Here is a 19,093-nt window from a genome sequence, read left to right on the forward strand (position 1 = left end):
TATTGAGCCCTTTGCCATCGCGGTTAGACGGGAAGAGGCGATTACAGGAGTGCGATGTGGGGAGTACGAATTTAAGCTGTCTCTTTTTGCAGATGACATCCTGGTGCATCTGTCTGGAATTAATGACTCACTGCCCCGGTTGTTAGAGTTGATACGTGGTTTTGGACAGTTCTCCGGTCTCAAAATCTATGTTTCTAAATCCTGTATTATGCCCATGCGAGGGTGTGATGAAGATATTGAGGGTAGAGTGGAGGTGTTTGGGATGCGAATAGAGAAAGTCAGTACCAGGTATCTTGGGGTGGTAATTCCGAGGGACCTAAGCAAGGTGTTTGAACTGAACTTTCCCCCGTTGGTGGCTGAGGTTTGTCGCGACCTGGATAGGTGGGCTCCACTGACGCTCTCTTGGATTGGGCGAATGGTTTCTGTGAAGATGAACGTGCTGCCTAGGCTTCTCTATCCCTTCTCTTCTCTGCCTTGTGCTGTCCCGGACTCCTCCTCTTTTGCTTCGGGCGAGACTCCTTCGCTTTGTGTGGGGTGGTAAGAGGGCTCGAATAAAGCTGAGTACATTAACACTCCCAAAGGCGTTCGAGGGATTTGGTCTTCCTGACTTTAAGCTGTATTACAAAGCGGCCCAGTTGCGAGTCATGTTAGAGCACCTGCGAGATGACCTTAGGACATATTGGACTTACATTGAAGATGTGCATGTTCATCCCCACAAGGTTAGGGACTTGCTCTGGGCCCCTCCTCGCGCGCTGCCAGCTGTAGCTCGGTCCCACCCAATTCTCTTTGGCGGTTGTGGAGGCCTTGTAGGCCTAACAAATTACTATCATCATGGCCCTCTCCCTTGTCTTCCCTGTGGGGACCGCCACTTGATTTGGGGGCTAGGGGGTCCGAGGGACGCAGATGTGGTCAGACCAGGGGATGGAGAGGGCCACGCAGCTTTTTGACCAAGGAGGCTTTATTGAATTTCCCCAGCTGTTGGAGCTACTTCTGGAAAAGCCTCCCTCCATTTTTGATTTCCTGCGACTCAAGGGCATTCTCACGCAGGCAGATTGGGTGGCCGCCCTTTCCCGTAAGCTGACCGCCTTTAAAAAGATTTTTGTGGAGGCCAGCTCCAGAAAGGGATCCCTGTCGAAAATTTATAATGTGTTAATTACGGCGGATCTAGAGGGGAGGCAGGCGTTCAGGAGTGTATGGGAGGAGAGAATTGGCACAGCATTAGAGGAGCGGGATTGGGACTCCGTTCTCCGGGCCGTCTTTAGGGGGAAGCTTTATACTGCAGCCATGGAGCATAACTTTAAAATTCTCCACTCTTGGCACCGTTCGCCCGCCTCTTTATCTAAAATGTTTCCCGGAGTCTCCCCTAAATGTCCTCGGTGTGCCGGTAGAGGAACTTGGTTCCGTATGTGGTCGGAGTGTCCGGTTATTCAAGTCTACTGGGCAGAGTTACTCAGTTGGATTAAAGATATTCTGGGAACCTGTCCTGCCCTTGACCCCATGGAGATTTTACGGGGTGCCCCTAGGCCTGAATGTGAGGAAGGCCCCTTCCCCAGGGTAATCGGTGCAATGCTGAGGGCAGGAAGAATGGCTCTGGCCCAGAAGTGGAAAGGGTCTCAGAGCCCAACGAAGACAGATTGGTTTCATAAACTTTTAACAATCTTCACTTATGAGAAGCTTACAGCTATTGTACATGACAACATGCCTTCTTTTTTGCAAGATTGGACTGTAGTGCTTTTGAATACAGACTGTGCTGCACTGAGACTCTGAGGTCTGGGATCATGTGCGGAGCTGGATGATTGGGGTTGGGGTGGGGGGGAAGGGGTGGGAACAGATCGGCTACTGAACAAAAGCACCCGAAGTATGAGTTTTGTCGGAGACCTTGCAGATAGAGCTAACCGGTCAGACAGCCAGTAATTGTACCGAGTTGTGCTTCCAACCATGAGGTGCCTCTTCTTCTTTTGTCTGGGAACCCTGTGTAGCTCATTGTTTGGGGGGTGGGTGGGGCGGTTGGGGTGATTTCTATGGTCCGGTTTGGACTTGTTCTTGAGTCGAGTATATGTCGCTGTTGTTAATGAATAAATCCAATAAATACAAAGTGGGGAAAAAAAAAACAGGTTCGACATCTTAGTGAGTCATGCGTTCAACTGGTGAGCAGGACAGTCATGCTTTAAGAAGTCGAGTAATTTTCTTTACCAGCCTCTGAATGGTGAAATTATGCAAAGCATGTCAATATTGAAGTCATTCATGCTGGAGAAGCTATCGTCCTAACACACAATGTGCTTTCTTGTCCCAGTCTATCTCTCGGAAAAACCTTTGTCAATTGTATTATTGCATGTGTAGTCTAACAGTGTAGAAAAGAAAAACTGCTGATCTGTGCTGGGATATGTGGAGCTAATCTTTAATGATAGTGACCACAATGTGGCCAGCACTGCAGAGGATGACAGGACGTGAGAGGTTCGCGTTACATGCTTCTTTTTTGTGGTCCCTCTTCGGGCGGCATTCAGTTTCAGGATGAGACGTTGCAGCAATGCCGGTTGAGGGCAGCAGTTACCAGCTGTCAAGCAACTTCACATTCAAGGTGAATTTGATGACCAAAGTCTTATAGATCAACTTCCTACTCAATTGCACCAAAGGAAAATCGCATTGTAAAGAAACCATTGTAAGATGCGAAACTGATCAAGCAAGTGTGGAAAGAACTGCTAATTTCACCGACACTGGAGAGTGAGTGGCTGTGAACAAAATTAAATCATTTAGGCCAAAAAAGAAACCACTTCATGAAAAAAAGAAGGCAATGGGTTTATTGATCTTGCATTTGTTTTGCACAAAACCCTTCAAGGTACATCCAGCATACCGATTAAACAATCACATTTTACTATAACATCATTTTAACTAACTTCCTAACATGCTCCATTTTTCCTGAAAGGCACTAGCTATAAATTAAAAAAAACAAAAATCATGATAATGTCAGAAAACCTTTGTACAGAACTGTTCATTTTACATACATTCATGCTTCAATTGTACATTGCCAATACTGGAAAGAGAATACAAATGGACTCCATGTTTGGCAGCACAACTTCCACAAGACATGCACAAAAATTGTACAAATCCGAATACTCAGTGCACATGGTCAGAAAAACTTTTCTTCTCCTGTTACAGTATGTTCTGAGGATACATTCATGATAAAAGGCGAAAGCAAATCGCTCCTGTTCCAACGTTCACATTATAAGCATCATCTTCAGTGTCTTTGGATAATAAAACCTTTCCGCGAAGTGTAATGCTGCATTTAAAAGTCTTCCTTGTGTGGCGGAGCACATCCTCTGCTCCAATCACTGTTCAATCTCCAAGTTATCAATATTAAAATCGGGTTGCTTAAAGCTAACCACTTCCTCATAGGTAAGCTCTGGAAAGGAGGGAGACAACACAAAATGAGAAAATGGCTACACTGAACGGATCTATAACTTTTTGGATAATCTTATAGAATCAATTTAATGGAGACCCTTGAAAAAGTGGAATTTTTTGCAATATTCAGTGATGTTTATGTAATCTAATGAGGTCACCCCTGTTTGCCACAGAGTGCTGTGTGTGTGACTGGTATGCAAGGTCAGAGCTATGTTAAATGAGTATTGCCAAAAGCCCCAGAGTACAGTCATTAACATCCGTGCAGATCACTGCAGTGTAGTCAGGTTGCAAAACACGCAAATTATAACAAAAGGGTGCATTCACTCCCAATGCACGCTCGGCAAGGGAGGCCTTTTCACTAGAAAAGGCAAGGGGTGAATTACGCCAAGGCTGAATATGTAGCGGAGATGAGCAAAGCTCAAATGACTGCAGTGAGTAACAGAGCCCATAGTGTCCTTTCCTCCATACTACCTAGAGGTTCTTGCAAGGAAAGCGATAGGACTGATGCGCACGGTGTAGCACGCACACATCTAAACATCTTCCCTCCCATCCTACTGCCAAGACACTAGAAAATGTATGTCAACTCCTGCTAATCTACAACACATGCCCTTTCCTCTAGGGTGCAACTGCATCTCCTTTGGTACTTCTGGCAAGAAAAGGCAAAGCTCCACAAAGCGTTCCATCGCTGGCAGACTCTTCCCTTGGTACCTTCTTACCTTTCCATTCCTCTATGGTTCGCTCTTTATTCTCTATGGACTCATCGTAGACGTCAGCCTCCGGTTCATCATCGGGGTCATGATACTGCAGAAAGTAGGGGTGGGAAAGAGCTTCGGAAGCAGTTATCCTCTTATCACTGTCCAAGATCAGCATCTTCTCCAGAAGATCCACCGCTACCATGGAGGTTAGGAGGGGAAAAGGGACAAGTACACGTTTAAGGACAGTTTAATAATGCACAGCGGTTTCTCATTGGGTTCAAGTGCAAGCGGGCCGAGAGTGAAAGCGTTAACAGATGGGTGAGCGAGACGGATTCCTTTTACAACAGACATACGTACATGTTTAAAATACACCATGACAAAAGTACTTAGAAGCATTTGCTGGTCTACATTTGATGGTCTGAAGCCCCAGTATAATCAGGAGGGGAAAAACCAGGTCTTCAGGACTCATGGCGCACCCATCGACCGATAGCCAAGGGGGAAACCATGTTAACCACAGAACCCTTGTCATCCTAGCAATTTGGCTACTTTACATTACACTGCGATTCATGGTGAATGGAACGGGTAATCCTGAAAAACAAATCACCACAAAGACATTGTGCTTTCCACCCGTCACCAGTGCCACTGCTAGCATGACACCACGCCATCCTCCCCCCGCTAGGAATAGACAGGAAGGGAAGGTGGGAATCAAGGAATGCCATCAGATCTTGGAACAGATAACCCGGCAGCTGAAAGGAGTGCAGTCCATCCTCAAGGAAGGGAACAATATGGACGTCCAAGCAACAGGCGATGCAAGAAATTACCACACAAACAGTGACAGCAGTATGTCAACTAGTTTCACTCAAAATAGTAATTCAGGGCGTGGAGGTAGACCTGGATTCCCCCCCTGCCCCCAATGCTGCCAAAGGGAGCTCAGGGGCTTTTTAAAATAGTGTAATTTGTTCAATTTAAACTAACCCACAAAAGCAAAACAACAGATCATGTAATTATAGGGCGATGACCCGGGGTGGAATCTCCCAACCTCCCGGGGGGGGGGGGGCTGGGGCTGCCCATAGGGGGGCTGTGGGGCTGGGGCTGCCCATAGGGGGGCTGTGGGGCTGGGGCTGCTCCAGCCTGGATCCATTTCAGTTACAATGCAAGCTCAAGCATCTGAAGTGGAAGAAACCCAAACATGCTACCACAACCAGCATCAGCAAGCCAACCACTCCATCACGACATATGCCAGGTGCCGTTCTCCTCTGGACTGGAGGTACCAACTAGTCGGAACCCCTTCCCTGCATCCATTGCTTTTGCACGGTCAGAGCAGTGGATGCATCGTCATTTGGCCTGCGCCTGACAAACTGGACTGAAGTAGACTTGGGCCCGTGCTGCCTCAATGCTGGGACCATGTCTGCCAAGCTAGAGCTCTGTGTGTGACTTTCCCAAACTGCTGCGGCCCTGCCTCATCACGAGGAAGGGCCTCGCTGGAACCCTAAGTCTGACTGCATTGATACAGAGTCTCCAGACCCTGTCCTGTGATCTTTGCCTGATCCAGGACTACGAGCATCTGAAGCCTCGAACGCGCAGCCTGTCAACTCTCTAGTGGTGCCTAGGCCAAGCTCTATACTATGGAGCGTCTGGTCTTGCTAGTCAGTTTGGGGGTCAAGAGACCCATCTCTATGCACCTATATCCCCATTACCTTGCTTTGGGCTTAAAGCATTTAAAATAAAAGTAGCTACCCAACTGGCCCAAAGTTATTGGAGCCTGGGTAAGGAACCCTTTATTCATTCATTCATCATTGATCTGGAGACTGGTGGCTTATCGCGCCCACTCTTCCTCCATAGCCATCCTTCTGCAGTGATATTTTATAGAAACCGGCTTAATACCATCTCCTGCCTGCAACAGAGAGAGCTCGGGAAAGGGTACTGATGCCTAAGCATGTTTTCTTGCGTTTTACATATCTTATTAGCCAATTTAAAGCTTGTGAAACTGCAAACTGTTCCATCACTTGAGCAGTTTTTGTTTAATTCTATTAACTGTGCTACACAAATGTGGCAAGCAACTCATTTGGTACAACTGGTGTGTAGGTTTGATTAGTGACACTACTACCAGTAGCAAGGCTGTGTTTAATAAGTAGCCTATTTTGGAACTTCCCTGGGTATACCACTGTTCCTTCAACATTTGTCTCGTTAACTACTTCACACCCAACCTCCTTAGTCCAGAGTCTAAGTTTAAGTTTAATTGCGAAGCTCCCCTACCATCCTAACATTGAGAGTTTAGACAGATACTTTAGTCTAAAATGTGTTGCTCCTCTAGTTTAACTTCTCATCAAGCCCTCAAGAGTAGGCTCTGAAATAAAACCTTAACTCTATGTATACAAACATTTGACATAAACGTTCCTAGTAGTTGGAAATTCTTCAATAGCAAGTTGGATTTTCTGCCAAAGGGGCCCAAGATCGTAGAGTTAGAGACATTTAGCCGGCAGCCACAGATCTGGGACAAATGTATATGCAAGGAGAAATAGTTTCCATGTTTTGCCTGTGCTAGCGCCAAGCTTTTCATAACCTATGCAGTCCATTCAAGTACCTGCAATTGATGGTGGGAACGAGAATGTAACATCCAGCAGAAGACGCGGGTGAATGCGTGCATCGTGCAGTCAAGTCGCATAGGAGCAAAATCTGAAATGCAACCGAAAGACTCATCCTGCAGAACCGCACTATCCTGTCAAGGTTTCATTATCACGGTGTTTCATCCAGGATGAAAACGATCTTGCACTTCTTGGATCAGGCAGGGTTTGTGTAGTGGTAGACCCTAAAGTACAGTGCAGAGGTTTTGCTTTTTTGTTTTTAAATTCTCCACAACCCTTTTGTGGTGTTAAGTGCCCTGGCTCACTTCATTTGCTTTGACGCTTGCGGTGTGAAATCAGCGTTCACCAGACATTACACACTACAACATTCAGAAGTCCTACCTAGGGCATTGGCGCCACGGAATACTTCTTTCAAGTCCTGGTGCGGCATATGAGGCAGCGATTCAATGTATTTCCGAGCCTGCAGAATATCAGAAAAAAAGTTAAAGTCCGCCGGTGAGGGCCCAGCAAGCTGTGTAGTTACACTAGGTTGCAAGATGTCTCATCGAACTCAAAAACCTTGCTCCTATTCTAGCCCTCCAAGAAAAAGTCGGAGGTAGGAAGCTGAAAAGAGGATTTGGAGGGGCCGGGGAGGGGGGGGGAGGGTCAAAGAAGTTAGTCTTATCCCCCCCATTAGCTTAAAGTCAACCTGTGGTAGCAAGAACAAGATATTTAAAAAAGCTTTCCATTAGTCAAGCCCAACGCACTCTCAAAGCCACTTGGGTAATTGCACTCAGACCATGAACAGCTTAGTCGAGGGGGCAGATGTTCATAAAATAGAATAGGTTAGGTTGAAACTAATGCAAACATTTGCGTAACAGGTATGATATAAGTCATTTATAACCCGCCTGCATGTACACAAGTTTTTCTAAGCGCAAACCTGCACTTTCTGTAGGTCAGCGGACCATTACTATCTACAATATTTGGCTCAACTGCACAATGGCAGGGCAGAGGGGTAGTGCGTAGATCCAGAGGCCAGCCTTAGCGAACATGGAATACCTGAGAACTAACCCACTCTCTGCGCCCTTAGCTCAGCCGTGCACAGGTTTTGGTCTCTAGTACTTTGGAGCTAGTTTAATGTTGGTGAGCTCTGAATGCTAAGATGAAACGAGTAAATACTATAGGAAATAGTGCACAGGCAAAAAACGCTGTCATTCAATCTCTCCTGAAATACACCAATGTTTATTAATGAACTCACATGCTCAGAGGAGATTTTCTTCAGTAGTTCAGAACTTGGCGTACCCACAACCTCCATTATTCTTTTTAACTGGTCAATATCTGCAAGCGTTCAGGAAAGCCCACAAATGTAGACAAATGCCGCTATCCATGACAATGAAACAAGACACAATACATGGTGCAGTAGCAGACCAAACGGATAGGTATACATTGGTTATATTGCAAGTACAGGCACCAGGGGTAAGCCATGTAAATCATTTAAGTGACCAGGTCCCTTGTCCGACTCCAAGGAGATCTAGAGGAAGGGGGGGGGGCCCACAGGGACCCACCCGCAAGCTAGCAGATAGTGGACCCAGGGGTGGAACGGTGAGGATTCCCCGATCACCCCAACTTGTTCCCTATGGTGTGGTAGGGGAACATGAAGCCTAATCACAAGTCTTCTTGCAAGTGGCAGCACCTAAAGTAGAGAGATTAGTATTGCAACAACATGTCCTCTAGCTGCACACGGAACCACTCACTTGGGGCCGCAGACCGTGCACGGTAACAAGGCTGAACATGTGGCTCACAAGCTAGTGTTCTCCATTGCCAGTCACCCACAAGCACTGGACCTTACCACAAGACTTACTCGAGTCTGGAGACCACACAGCAGCGCCTCAGTGAGTCTGAATAGTGAGCCAACTGTTCCCAGGAATGGCTGTGTGAACCCACTGCCTCCTTTGGCGGCAGTCGCACGGGGATCTCATTTGTTCCACGAACAGGTTCAGTTTGAAGAAGCGCAAAGACCAAGACCGGAACCTAAAAGGAAATCATGTAATGTGCAAAAGTGTTTCCACTCACCCATGGTCACAATCTCCTGAAACACAGGAGCCCGTCCCCAGCATTCACAAACACAGGGAGGCTTGGGACAAGGGTAGGCAGCATACAAACTGCACATTATGCAGTCTAGCTCTCATCAGTCCCAGATTAAACTGTGGCACCTATTAGGACTGCCTAACGCATTCAAATTGGTGGTGGCTATTACACAGCACACCGCTGATGCACCCTCACAATAAACCCCGCCGCCAGAGAAGCGTTTGCAGGGTTACATAAGCTCAGGCTCAGTCTAGCAGGGACAGAGTATTTAGTAGAGCCGGTGACCAGAGGCAATATGGAGGGGGATAGTGCTTGTTGAAATGAAGAGGCTAGAGGGTGACAACTCATGAGGAGGAGGTTGGGGAGAAGGATGGAGAACATCAGAATTCAGAGGGACTTGGAGGCTGTGGTGGCGGAAGACCTGAGGTGTAAGGATTTGAAAGGACACCAGCAAAGGAGGAAGGGGGGGCGTGGAGTGGGTGGAGCAGTAATTGGAGAAGGGGAACAAGGCCAGCAAATGAAATTGAGGCAGTCTGACGAAGAAGAGGGCAAACTTGATCCAACGCACAAGCAGGCACCAGCATGTGGCGTTGAAGCGATGAATAGCAGGAACACAGCAGTGTTAGTGAGTTGGTGTGAGGAAATATTTTCTTTTCGACCCTTTCCTCCCATAGATTTCAATGAGACATTTTTGCTTTGTTTGGACCTCTGACCTGACTTTTGGAAGCGAGTATAACCAGTTTTACTTCTTGAAACTGACCAGTACTGAGAGACTATGCCCCTTTAGGAATGCATAGTCTCTCAGTACTGACTATGTACCAGTGCATAGTCTTTAAGGAGGGATTATTGTGCCAGTTGCACACATCCCCCTTAAAGTAAAATGTCAGGAAAAGGTGTATGCTAAAAACTTTCTGCTATAGATTTATTTTTTATTTTTACAAGGGGCATAGGAGGACCTGGTGGCAGATATTTTCGTACCGTGTTTTATATTTTTACTTTTGTGTTTACCGCAGAGGATTACTAAGGGTGGCTAGCACCCCCAAATGGTCTTGCCACAAGCTTGTTGCTGGTCTTTTGGCTAGATTGTTCTCAGGTCAGGAAATGCAATATAAGAAATGCCCTCTCCCGGAAAGCTGCTGCTTTCGCGAAGCAAAGGTGCAATTTGTGTGCAAGTCCCTTGTGGGCCCCGGGACGGTCTGGTCCCAGTACATAAGGTGCCTGAATGCCCGTTACTAGGCAGATGAGTGCAGAGTGTTGTGTTCACAAAGTCTATATGCAGTGAGACATTAATCTATCCCTTGGTATGCAGGCCCCAACTTCTAGTATAAGTCTGTACTACTCAAGGTTTTAGTAGTATAGCAGAGTAGCCAGGCTTATCTGAGGAGGGAGATGTGAGCTGTAGGCAAGTACAATTAACTCAGTAAATACATAGGCCCAAAGGAAGTCTCTCACACTTGTAATTATAGTAAAATAGTTATTTATATACACACACAAGTTAAAGATATATAAAGTACCATTCCAAAACAATGAACACAATAGAAAGCAAAAAACAATACTTCAGGTGAGTAAACCATAAGTTATGAATCATACTATTAATTGAACAGTTGAAAGTAAGTAGAGCAAGTTAGAGCAACTCAGAAAACGTTCTGTTGTAGGCATAAGAAGGTTAAACCACACCAGCAATAGCCGGGCAATACTTTAAGAGACTTGTGTTAGTTTTCAGAGGCCTTAAGGTGTTTAGCAGTCCATCCCCATCTAGATATGTAAAGCAGATCAGGCACAGCAGCAAAAAAGGCAACGCTCCAGAGGATTCTTCAATTGCAGGTAAAGGGCTTATGTTGGTCAAAAAGGTTTCAGGGACATTGGGAAACTGACATTCAATAAAGGACTCCAGCAGCCACTCTCCAGATCATCATTGGACAACAGACCCATACGAAGAAGAACAGCCCGTTGACAACCCAAGGACGACTCCTGCAGCTGCCCGGCATCGACTACAGTGCTGTCCCAGTTCTCTGTCCGAATCTCAAGACCGCTGCCGCTGCTTCAACCCCATGGCCAGTGGGAACAAACAAACAGTCTTGACATCCTGAGCCTTCAGAAGTGTCCCTGGACCAACCAGTGGACTGACCAGCTCTCCTGTGTCCCTGCAGCAGTCACCATTCTGAGTGCATCCTTGGAACTTGGAGGATCTTCAACTTGTTTAACAAGACATCTGCATCTCTTATTTCTACCAGATTGGCCAGTCCAAAACTTTGCATCTGCCTTCGCGCCACATTTTTTGCTACACATTTCCTTACTGACGCTCTTGCGCTTTTCACAAGCTGGAATCATCCACTGCAAAAGGAACAAGCAGCAGCAGCAGCAGGATCAGCAGAACGATCATTACCTTAAGAGTTTTAGTAGAAGCACTAGGGGTCAGCAGAACAAACAGCACCGAGAGTAGCAGTACAGGCCCGCAGTCGTATGACCGGTAGCATTACTAGTAGCCATTGTAGAAATGGCAGTAGCAAGCAGGCCGTACTTAAGTACAACCACTACTAGAGGTAGCACGCATCCATTTTCAAAACCCAGCTGCATCAGTTAAGACACTGAGAATCCTAATTAACATAATCCCATACTTCAGATCCTTTAAGGCAATTTACCTGTGACCCCCCAACAGACAACGACCCAGAGATGGCACCATTCCACCTAGGCTACACCAACCCACCTATCGGCAGAAAACGGGATGCATATTTTGAAGGCTGCTGACAAGATCATGCAGCGTAAGTCAGCAAACACTGATGCCAAGAGACGAAAACAAAAGACCTCCATTTCACAGCAAGGCTTCGTGCGACTATTAACTGTATGGATGCCATGTTCAGTAGCCACATTGATAATGTAATCAGTAATAGTAGGCGGTAGTATAACCAGCAACAGTAGTGCTGGTGATAGACTGGGTCAAAGCAGGCGTAGAACAAGTACTTCATGGGTTTGGGGGACTGGCTACTACATAAATCTAGATGTAACACCTTTTTAAAAAGTATCTCACTTTTGCGGCCCTTTGTTGTTACCAGCCTTCAGAGGGTCGAAAAAGGGCAGTCGGCAGACCCAGTATAGAAATGCTGGCAAGACAACGGTTTTATCTTCTGTGGCCAGCCTGGTAATCTTTTATTTTTCCACTCACTGATGGATACCACCTGTATATAAATCTTTGGATCAGCTTCAGAACAGATGCTTCTGACCCACACTCACTTATCGCCCCTCAGCGAAGAAACTGCCTACTAGGAAGTTCCCGCCTACTGTTCCAGAGGCTATTCAAGTAGCCAGACACCTTCACTTCTGCATCAGACTTTCCTTTAAATATCCAACAAAGGCAGGTTGGCTTTGTGCAGCTCACTGTTCGATTCCCTGCCTTTACTAACTACTTCACTCCTCTACGTATTTCTGCTTTCAAATAATATTTTTCCACGGTAGGGGGGCGCTGTTGAGCGCGATACAAGATGGCCGCCTAGAGCACGAGCTCCGTCCCGACGAATATCCTTAACAAAACGATCCTAACTTGGAGCACACCGCGGATGATTTTGAAAAGTGGAGGCTGCAGCAGAACAATCCTGCACTCAACGGCAGAAATCCGGAAGAAAAACGCTATTGTAGAACGGAAACAGAGCGCATGCAACTGTTGGCGGTAGGAGTTGGGAACGCGGGCCGCCTCTCAGATCCATGCGGGTAGTGGAAGCGCCCGCAGACGCTCTAGCCGGCATACCATAGAGGTCCGGCGATCCGACATCGACAAGTGAATGAACTGAAGACCACTTCCCACAAGCTGAGGCGACCAACGTGTCAGTGGAGGGGAAAATAGCAGTGAAGGTGCGGCAGGAACGGATGAGAAGGGTAGACGGCACAGTAACCCAAGCGACACGTACCGAACCCGCCATTAAGCCACGTAGTGTGAGTGCTTCAGGTCGAGACTGCTGGCCCTGGCCACGAGGACAGCACTGATGCCTGATAAACCGACGAAAGGAGCGGGTGCTAGGAAAAGGGGCCCAATGGACTCGTTCACCAACAGCCAAGGGACGGAGTCGGTGGCAGATACATCCGCCGCCCAAAACGGACCTGAAGCTGTAAGTGAGGTCGACAAGTTAACCACGATTGTACAAAATGGCTTTCTCGCGATAAACGTGAAACTAGACGACATTGTCTCAACTATTGGGTCACTGAAGGCAAGAGTGGATAAAGAAAGCTCCAGAATAACAGAAGCCGAAGGCAGAAGTAACAACGAGGATACTATTGCAGGCCATACACGAGATATAACGCAACTAAAAAACGACTTTCTCCGAATACAATCTAAATGCGAGGATCTCGAATCTCGCTCAAGAAGAAACATAAGAATTGTTGGGGTATCTGAAAAATTCGGCAAGGGAGCTATGGAACAACAAGTAGAGGATCTCCTACAGACCCTATTCGGATCTGGAACTTTTTCGGAACACTTCCTGATAGAAAGGGCACATCGCACACTGGCACCGACACCAAAACCAGGGGCGCCACCCCGCACGATCATAGCGCGCCTCCTAAACTACAGGGACCGAGATACGATTCTTAAAATAGCCCGAGAGCAAGGTACGCTGCATTATGAGGAGAACCGCATCCACATATACCCTGATTTCTCGGCAGGCGTTCAGGCCAACAGACGATCCTACGAACCGGTGAAAAAACTTTTAAGAGCACGTCAGGTCCAGTATGCATTAATATTCCCTGCCAAAATGCGTATTCAGCACGGAGGAAGAGCACACTTTGAGAACCCGGCGGCTGCAATGGCCTATATCGAGTCACATATACCTCTTCCCCCAGTAGGCCGGGGCCCGGATCAAAATGGCGGACCCCGCCCTGAGGCGGACCGATGATACCCTGAGGCAGGGGAAATCAAAGAAAGTGCCTACTACAGAAACGGAACAGAAATGTGACAAAATAAGCGGTGATGGGCCACAGGAAAACGTGGAAGTCGGACTGCGGGCTCGGGCGAGCGGCCACACAGCGACAACATGGCAATCCCAGGAGATCTCCAACAGTTTGTAAGGTTGAATCATCCAGTTTGGGAGGATGATGGGGGTGGGTGGTGGCGGGCAAAGGGAGACGATGGACCTTTTGTTGAAAAGTTGTTTTGTTGAAGGTCAAACAGATAATTGCGCCATACACGTTGTACGATATTTGGATAACACTGTAATAGTGAACAGATGCGATGGCGTATGGCATTGACAATGGTAAGGGGATGAAAATCAGATTGCTGTCATGGAACGTCAGGGGACTGAACAAACCCTCCAAAACTAGGAAAATAGGAAATTACGTTAATAGACACTCACCCCATATAGTCATGTTACAGGAGACACATACACAGGGCCCCGGCAACACAAGTGTACTGGCCGCATGGGGCAAGCAAAGATACCACACAGAATACTCCACTCAAGCACGAGGCGTCTTAACTATACTACATCCATCACTGGGATTCCAGACCAAAGGACATAAAGAAGACCCACTGGGGAGATATGTACTGATCTGGGGAGAGATTGCGGGAAAATCGATCACATTGGTTAACACCTATGGCCCCAATATAGATGACCCAGACTTTTAGCTCAATATACTGGAATTACTGATTACATTAGACACTACTAGTATTGTCTGGGGGGAGATTTCAATCTAGTACTAGACCCAGATCTAGACAGATCCTCCAGAGCCAAACGGGTGGGGGTGGAACTATACAAAGAATGTGAAAGGGAACTTGCCTCAATTTTGTTAAAAGTATGGGAGGAAGCGCTGGAACTTGGGGAGCTCCCTGAATCCATGCGAGAAGCTGTAATAGCAGTCTTACTGAAACCCCGCCGTCCCCCACAAGATATGTCTTCGTACAGACCATTATCACTCATTAACGTTGACGCTAAAATTTTCGCCAAAGTCCTGGCAAATAGACTACTACCAAACATGCAGTCACTGATTCATCCAGATCAGAACGGATTCATCCCTACAAGATCCACTGCGTTCAATTTGCGCAGACTATTTGCAATAATAGCGCAGATTGACCCAGAGGCTCAAGCTGTGGCGGTGTCATTGGACGCCGAGAAGGCATTTGATTCGGTGTCTTGGGTGTACCTATTTGAAGTACTGGGAAGATTTGGAATGGGTCCCAATTTCATCAGCTATGTCAAATTATTGTACAATAAAACCGGGGCGAGGGTCCTTACAAACACGGTGATCTCTGAATTCTTTACACTGGGCAGAGGTACCAGGGCAGGGGTGTCCATTCTCACCAATATTGTTTGCACTGACTATTGAACCAATGGCCATAATGATTAGGCTAAAACACGGGGATAAAGCAATAAGAATGTCCGGTCCACCCCAATTGATTTCTCTATATGCGGATGCTACTTTATTATACCTTAGGAACCCTGAGACCAATCTGGCGCCTGCAATGCAAGATATAAATGAATTCGCTAAATACTCGGGATATAAAATAAATAACGAAAAATCCGAAATACTTCCACTGACACCTCAAACCACATGCCCGGGAACCACCGGAAACCTTAAGTGGGCAACCGGACACATCCGATATCTAGGCGTGCTAGTGTCCCGAGACAAAAAGACACTCTTTGCAGACAACTATGAAACGATAATGCAAATGTTGAAGACAAAACTGCAAACATGGGCCAAGCTACCCATATCCCTGAATGGCAGGGTTGCGATCCTTAAAATGGTCGTCTCCCTAAATTATTGTATTTATTCACTAATATACCAATCTGGCCAGGCAAAACCTTCTTTGAAAAAATAAGATCAATGGTGGTCTCCTTTGTGTGGGACGGGAAAACCCCTAGAATGAAATGGGAAAAACTCACCGAACCTTATTGTACAGGGGGGCTGGCCGCACCGGATTTCGAGCTATACTATCTTGCAGCGCAGGCACAGTTCGCGAAGCATTGGTATGACCCCGAGGATAGATCGCCCCATATATGGCTTGAGAAGTTTGCAGCACATCCCATAGACCTCCGTTCTATAATATTTTATTCTCAATACAAGGATCCCTGCCCCTTCGATCCAGTCGGGACCACGGTACGTGCATGGAAGGCATTATATAAAAAGCTGGGGATAGATACCCCATATGACCCAGATGTACCCCTTTGGAAATACCCCGGCATACCACCCACATTGGATAAGACGATACAAAGACACTGGGACCCAGACAGGGAAATCCAAATGTGGGACATGTTCCCAAATGGCAGATTTGTAACGCTAGAACAACTCAGGGAGGCGTTAGGAGGGGGACCAACCAAAACACTTTTATACCATAGGATGAAATCTGCATTCAATGCACGCTGGCCACGCTTCCCGGACGAGCCACCATCCCATCCTTGCATACAGGCCGCCACATCTGGTACGGGGCTGGGAGTTTCTAAACTTTATGCACTGGTACAATTACACACACCCACCACAAACCAGGTAAAAGCCAAATGGGAGGAAGACCTGAACCTGAATATCCCAGAAGAAAAATGGGCGAAATACTGTATGCTTACCAAAGCTGTATCCATGAACGCAGGGCTCAGACTCATTCAGTTCAAGATCTTAAATAGACTGCACTACACTCCTGCAAAGATGGCCAAATTCTCAGCGACCCACCCGGGGGAATGTCCCAAATGCAAGGCCAGCCAAGCGGGAGCATATCACATGTATTGGGAATGCCCCCCAGTTGCTACGTTCTGGAGGGAGGTGGCGGGAATACTTGAAGACATTACACAAGTCCCTGCGGACATGCACCCACCGAAATACTTGTTCGGGGATATAGGTAAACAAGGTGAAAAGATCAGACGACTATTCAATGTAGCTTGTGCTGTGGCCAAACGGTGTATACTGAGATGTTGGACAAGTACCTCCCCGCCAAAAACTGAACATTTTATTCGTGATCTGGCCTACATAAACGAATGTGAGGAGCAATACACCATGACTGTGACAACGAGATGTCGCCCCAAGGACATATGGGCCCCGTTCAGAATGTACCTATGTGAAATGGCCTCTGATGAGGAACTGCCTGTGTAAATTGTTTTCATGATTTCTGATCTATGCCTTTAACATTTATTGTATTGTATGTACCAGCGTATGCGGGTGCAATGAGTTTAACCTGTGTTGACCTTCGGTAACAATAAAAAGAGTTTTAAAAAAAATAATATTTTTCCACATTTTACAAACCTTTAACCAAAAGGTAGTGGGGATTTGCTGGAGTTACAAACCCCCCCCCCCCCACATCCCCCCCCTCCCCAAAATCAACCACCAACTTTAATGGTGTTGTGTTAAGAGTTGTGCAAAATCCCGTACAGTATGGATATCTTAAGAAAATGTGCCTACTTTGCCAAGGTAGCTCACCTGAGGTCAAGGCCTGATTCCAATCATTGTGTACATACTAAACTCTTGCCTTGAAATGGTCCCAAGAACCCAAGTATCCAACTCCCCACCTTAATGACAAACCATGCTCCCATTTTTCATTGGACCATGTATTTATCGACCAAGAGAAAAGTACTCGTTAAACACCCTTTGGATCATTAGACATTGCCAAGTGCAGATGTACAGTGGGGATGCCCAGCCTAGGTTGTCAGACCCTTCCTTTGCAATGCATTACTCACTGTGCTCTCAAGGAACAGATGCAGCCATGTAGCAAACTGAAGCTTACACAGAAAGGATACAATCATTTCCTGGGAAGAGGGCCTTGCCCTTCAGAAGCTCTGCCATGATGCACCCGACCGACCAGATGTCAACTGCCAAGAAAAGAGTGGTATAACTTTATAATATGTGTCAATTAGTGGGGTTGAGTACCAAAGCACTGTGGCAAACACGCGCCGCTTCAGTTACCTGTCTGATTGTAGTGCATCCAATTTAACATGATTTCTGGTGCTCTGTACCATCTTGTAGCTACATATCCGGTCATTTCATCATCAGTTTGTCGGGCCAAACCAAAATCTAAAATCTACAGGGCAATAGAAAAGAAAGAATGTTTTGCACAATGGCTACATTTTTGACAAGATCATGCAACATGTAAAACATGAATTAATTAGAGCATCCCCTAGACTTCTCCCACCCCCAATACAGTGACAGCTGTTTACAGACACAGCATTTCAGCAACAGAAGAGCTCATTGTGCATTCATTGCACAATGCACCTTTACTCAGACTTTTCCCCCAACAAGCATATCCTCATATTTTCTGTGAGCACATTTTGTGAGACAATCCGGGAAATTATGCATTTTAGACCACATGTAGCCAGTAACATTGTGCAACACTACCAGCTGCAGAGTGCACATTGGCTAGAAGACTGTCCCAAAGTGAACTGGGAGGCCGGCCCTGTGGGCCGGTGCATGCCTAGAGAACTTCTCAGCACAGTCAGTTGTAATAGCACTCCAGCTACATTTAACCTTTTGGAAGCAGGCGCAATGGGCAAGTCAGGCATAGGAGACTGACAACAGAACAGGTTTGAACTAACATTTTTTTTTAACCTTCTCCAAGCCCTACCAATAAAGGTTCCCTGCTCTTAAACAGGTGCTCATCAAGATGTTTTATAAATAAACTTGGCCCGGTGGCAAACCTAGACTATCCCAACATCTACCCACCTATATGAAAAGCAAGCAAGACAATCCAACTGTTAACTCGAAACAGGATTACTCTCCCCCTTGGTTAAAGCAATGGTTGCTAGTTTTCAAAAGCTGCCTTATCGGCCAGTCTGAACAGTCTCTGGTTTAGCCCCTCTTCAGGGATCTATTAAACAGAGGTTACTCTGATTTGTATCAGGTGATCGTCACAAACACAACTCTTGATCCCTAGTCTGAAATCTTTTAGCCTCGGGTAGGCTACAGGCTTGCTTAGACCAACTTTGCATTGGTTGTGTTTTCCCCCCTCACCCCTTCTGGAGTCTTCAGATTATCAGCTGGCATGGGCTTGGTTGCCCCACCAACTTCCACTAGAGTAATGCTGGGTACTTTCTTTAGAGTGGTGGCGCTTGGTAGTGGAGGTGGGATCTCTGGCCTGTGCAGATCTGTGTTTTCGTCTTGGCTCTGGTCGGCTTCCTCACATACTTTCTCTCCTTCGGAGTCGGAGAAGCAGGACACTGGTATGTCTCTCGTCACCGTTTTCTTCCTCTCAGCGATCCCAGGTTTAACAGGATTTTCACCATAGTCTAAGCGGCAGCTTTCAGTGGGCTGCCTTTGGTCTCACCCCACCACGCAGACTGCGGGTCTCTGGTTTGGCACCTGGTGAGGGGGGGGGGGAGATTTCCCCCCCCCACCCTCCCCGTCACAGCTGTGCAAGCTTGAGTTCATCGCGCTCCAGCCGATTCATTCTTCTTG

At 46.8% G+C, this 19,093-nt stretch overlaps 1 protein-coding gene across 2 annotated transcripts in view; it reads right to left on the reverse strand.

The window, feature by feature from the left end:
* Positions 1-2,775: 2,775 nt before the first annotated feature.
* MAPK11 (mitogen-activated protein kinase 11) overlaps positions 2,776-19,093 on the reverse strand; it is a 69,061-nt gene continuing 52,743 nt past the window's right edge. For both annotated transcript variants that reach the window (XM_069627851.1, XM_069627852.1), the window contains exons 7-12: positions 17,609-17,723; positions 17,443-17,514; positions 7,917-7,996; positions 7,061-7,139; positions 4,116-4,289; positions 2,776-3,400 (exon numbers count right to left, since the gene is read on the reverse strand). In XM_069627851.1, the coding sequence (XP_069483952.1) occupies positions 3,327-3,400; positions 4,116-4,289; positions 7,061-7,139; positions 7,917-7,996; positions 17,443-17,514; positions 17,609-17,723 (594 nt within the window). In that variant the 3' untranslated portion in view covers positions 2,776-3,326. The remainder of the gene's footprint in view (positions 3,401-4,115; positions 4,290-7,060; positions 7,140-7,916; positions 7,997-17,442; positions 17,515-17,608; positions 17,724-19,093) is intronic.

Source organism: Ambystoma mexicanum, chromosome 12, assembly GCF_040938575.1.
Source record: "Ambystoma mexicanum isolate Mex_15411 chromosome 12, UKY_AmexF1_1, whole genome shotgun sequence".
NCBI lineage: Eukaryota > Metazoa > Chordata > Amphibia > Caudata > Ambystomatidae > Ambystoma > Ambystoma mexicanum.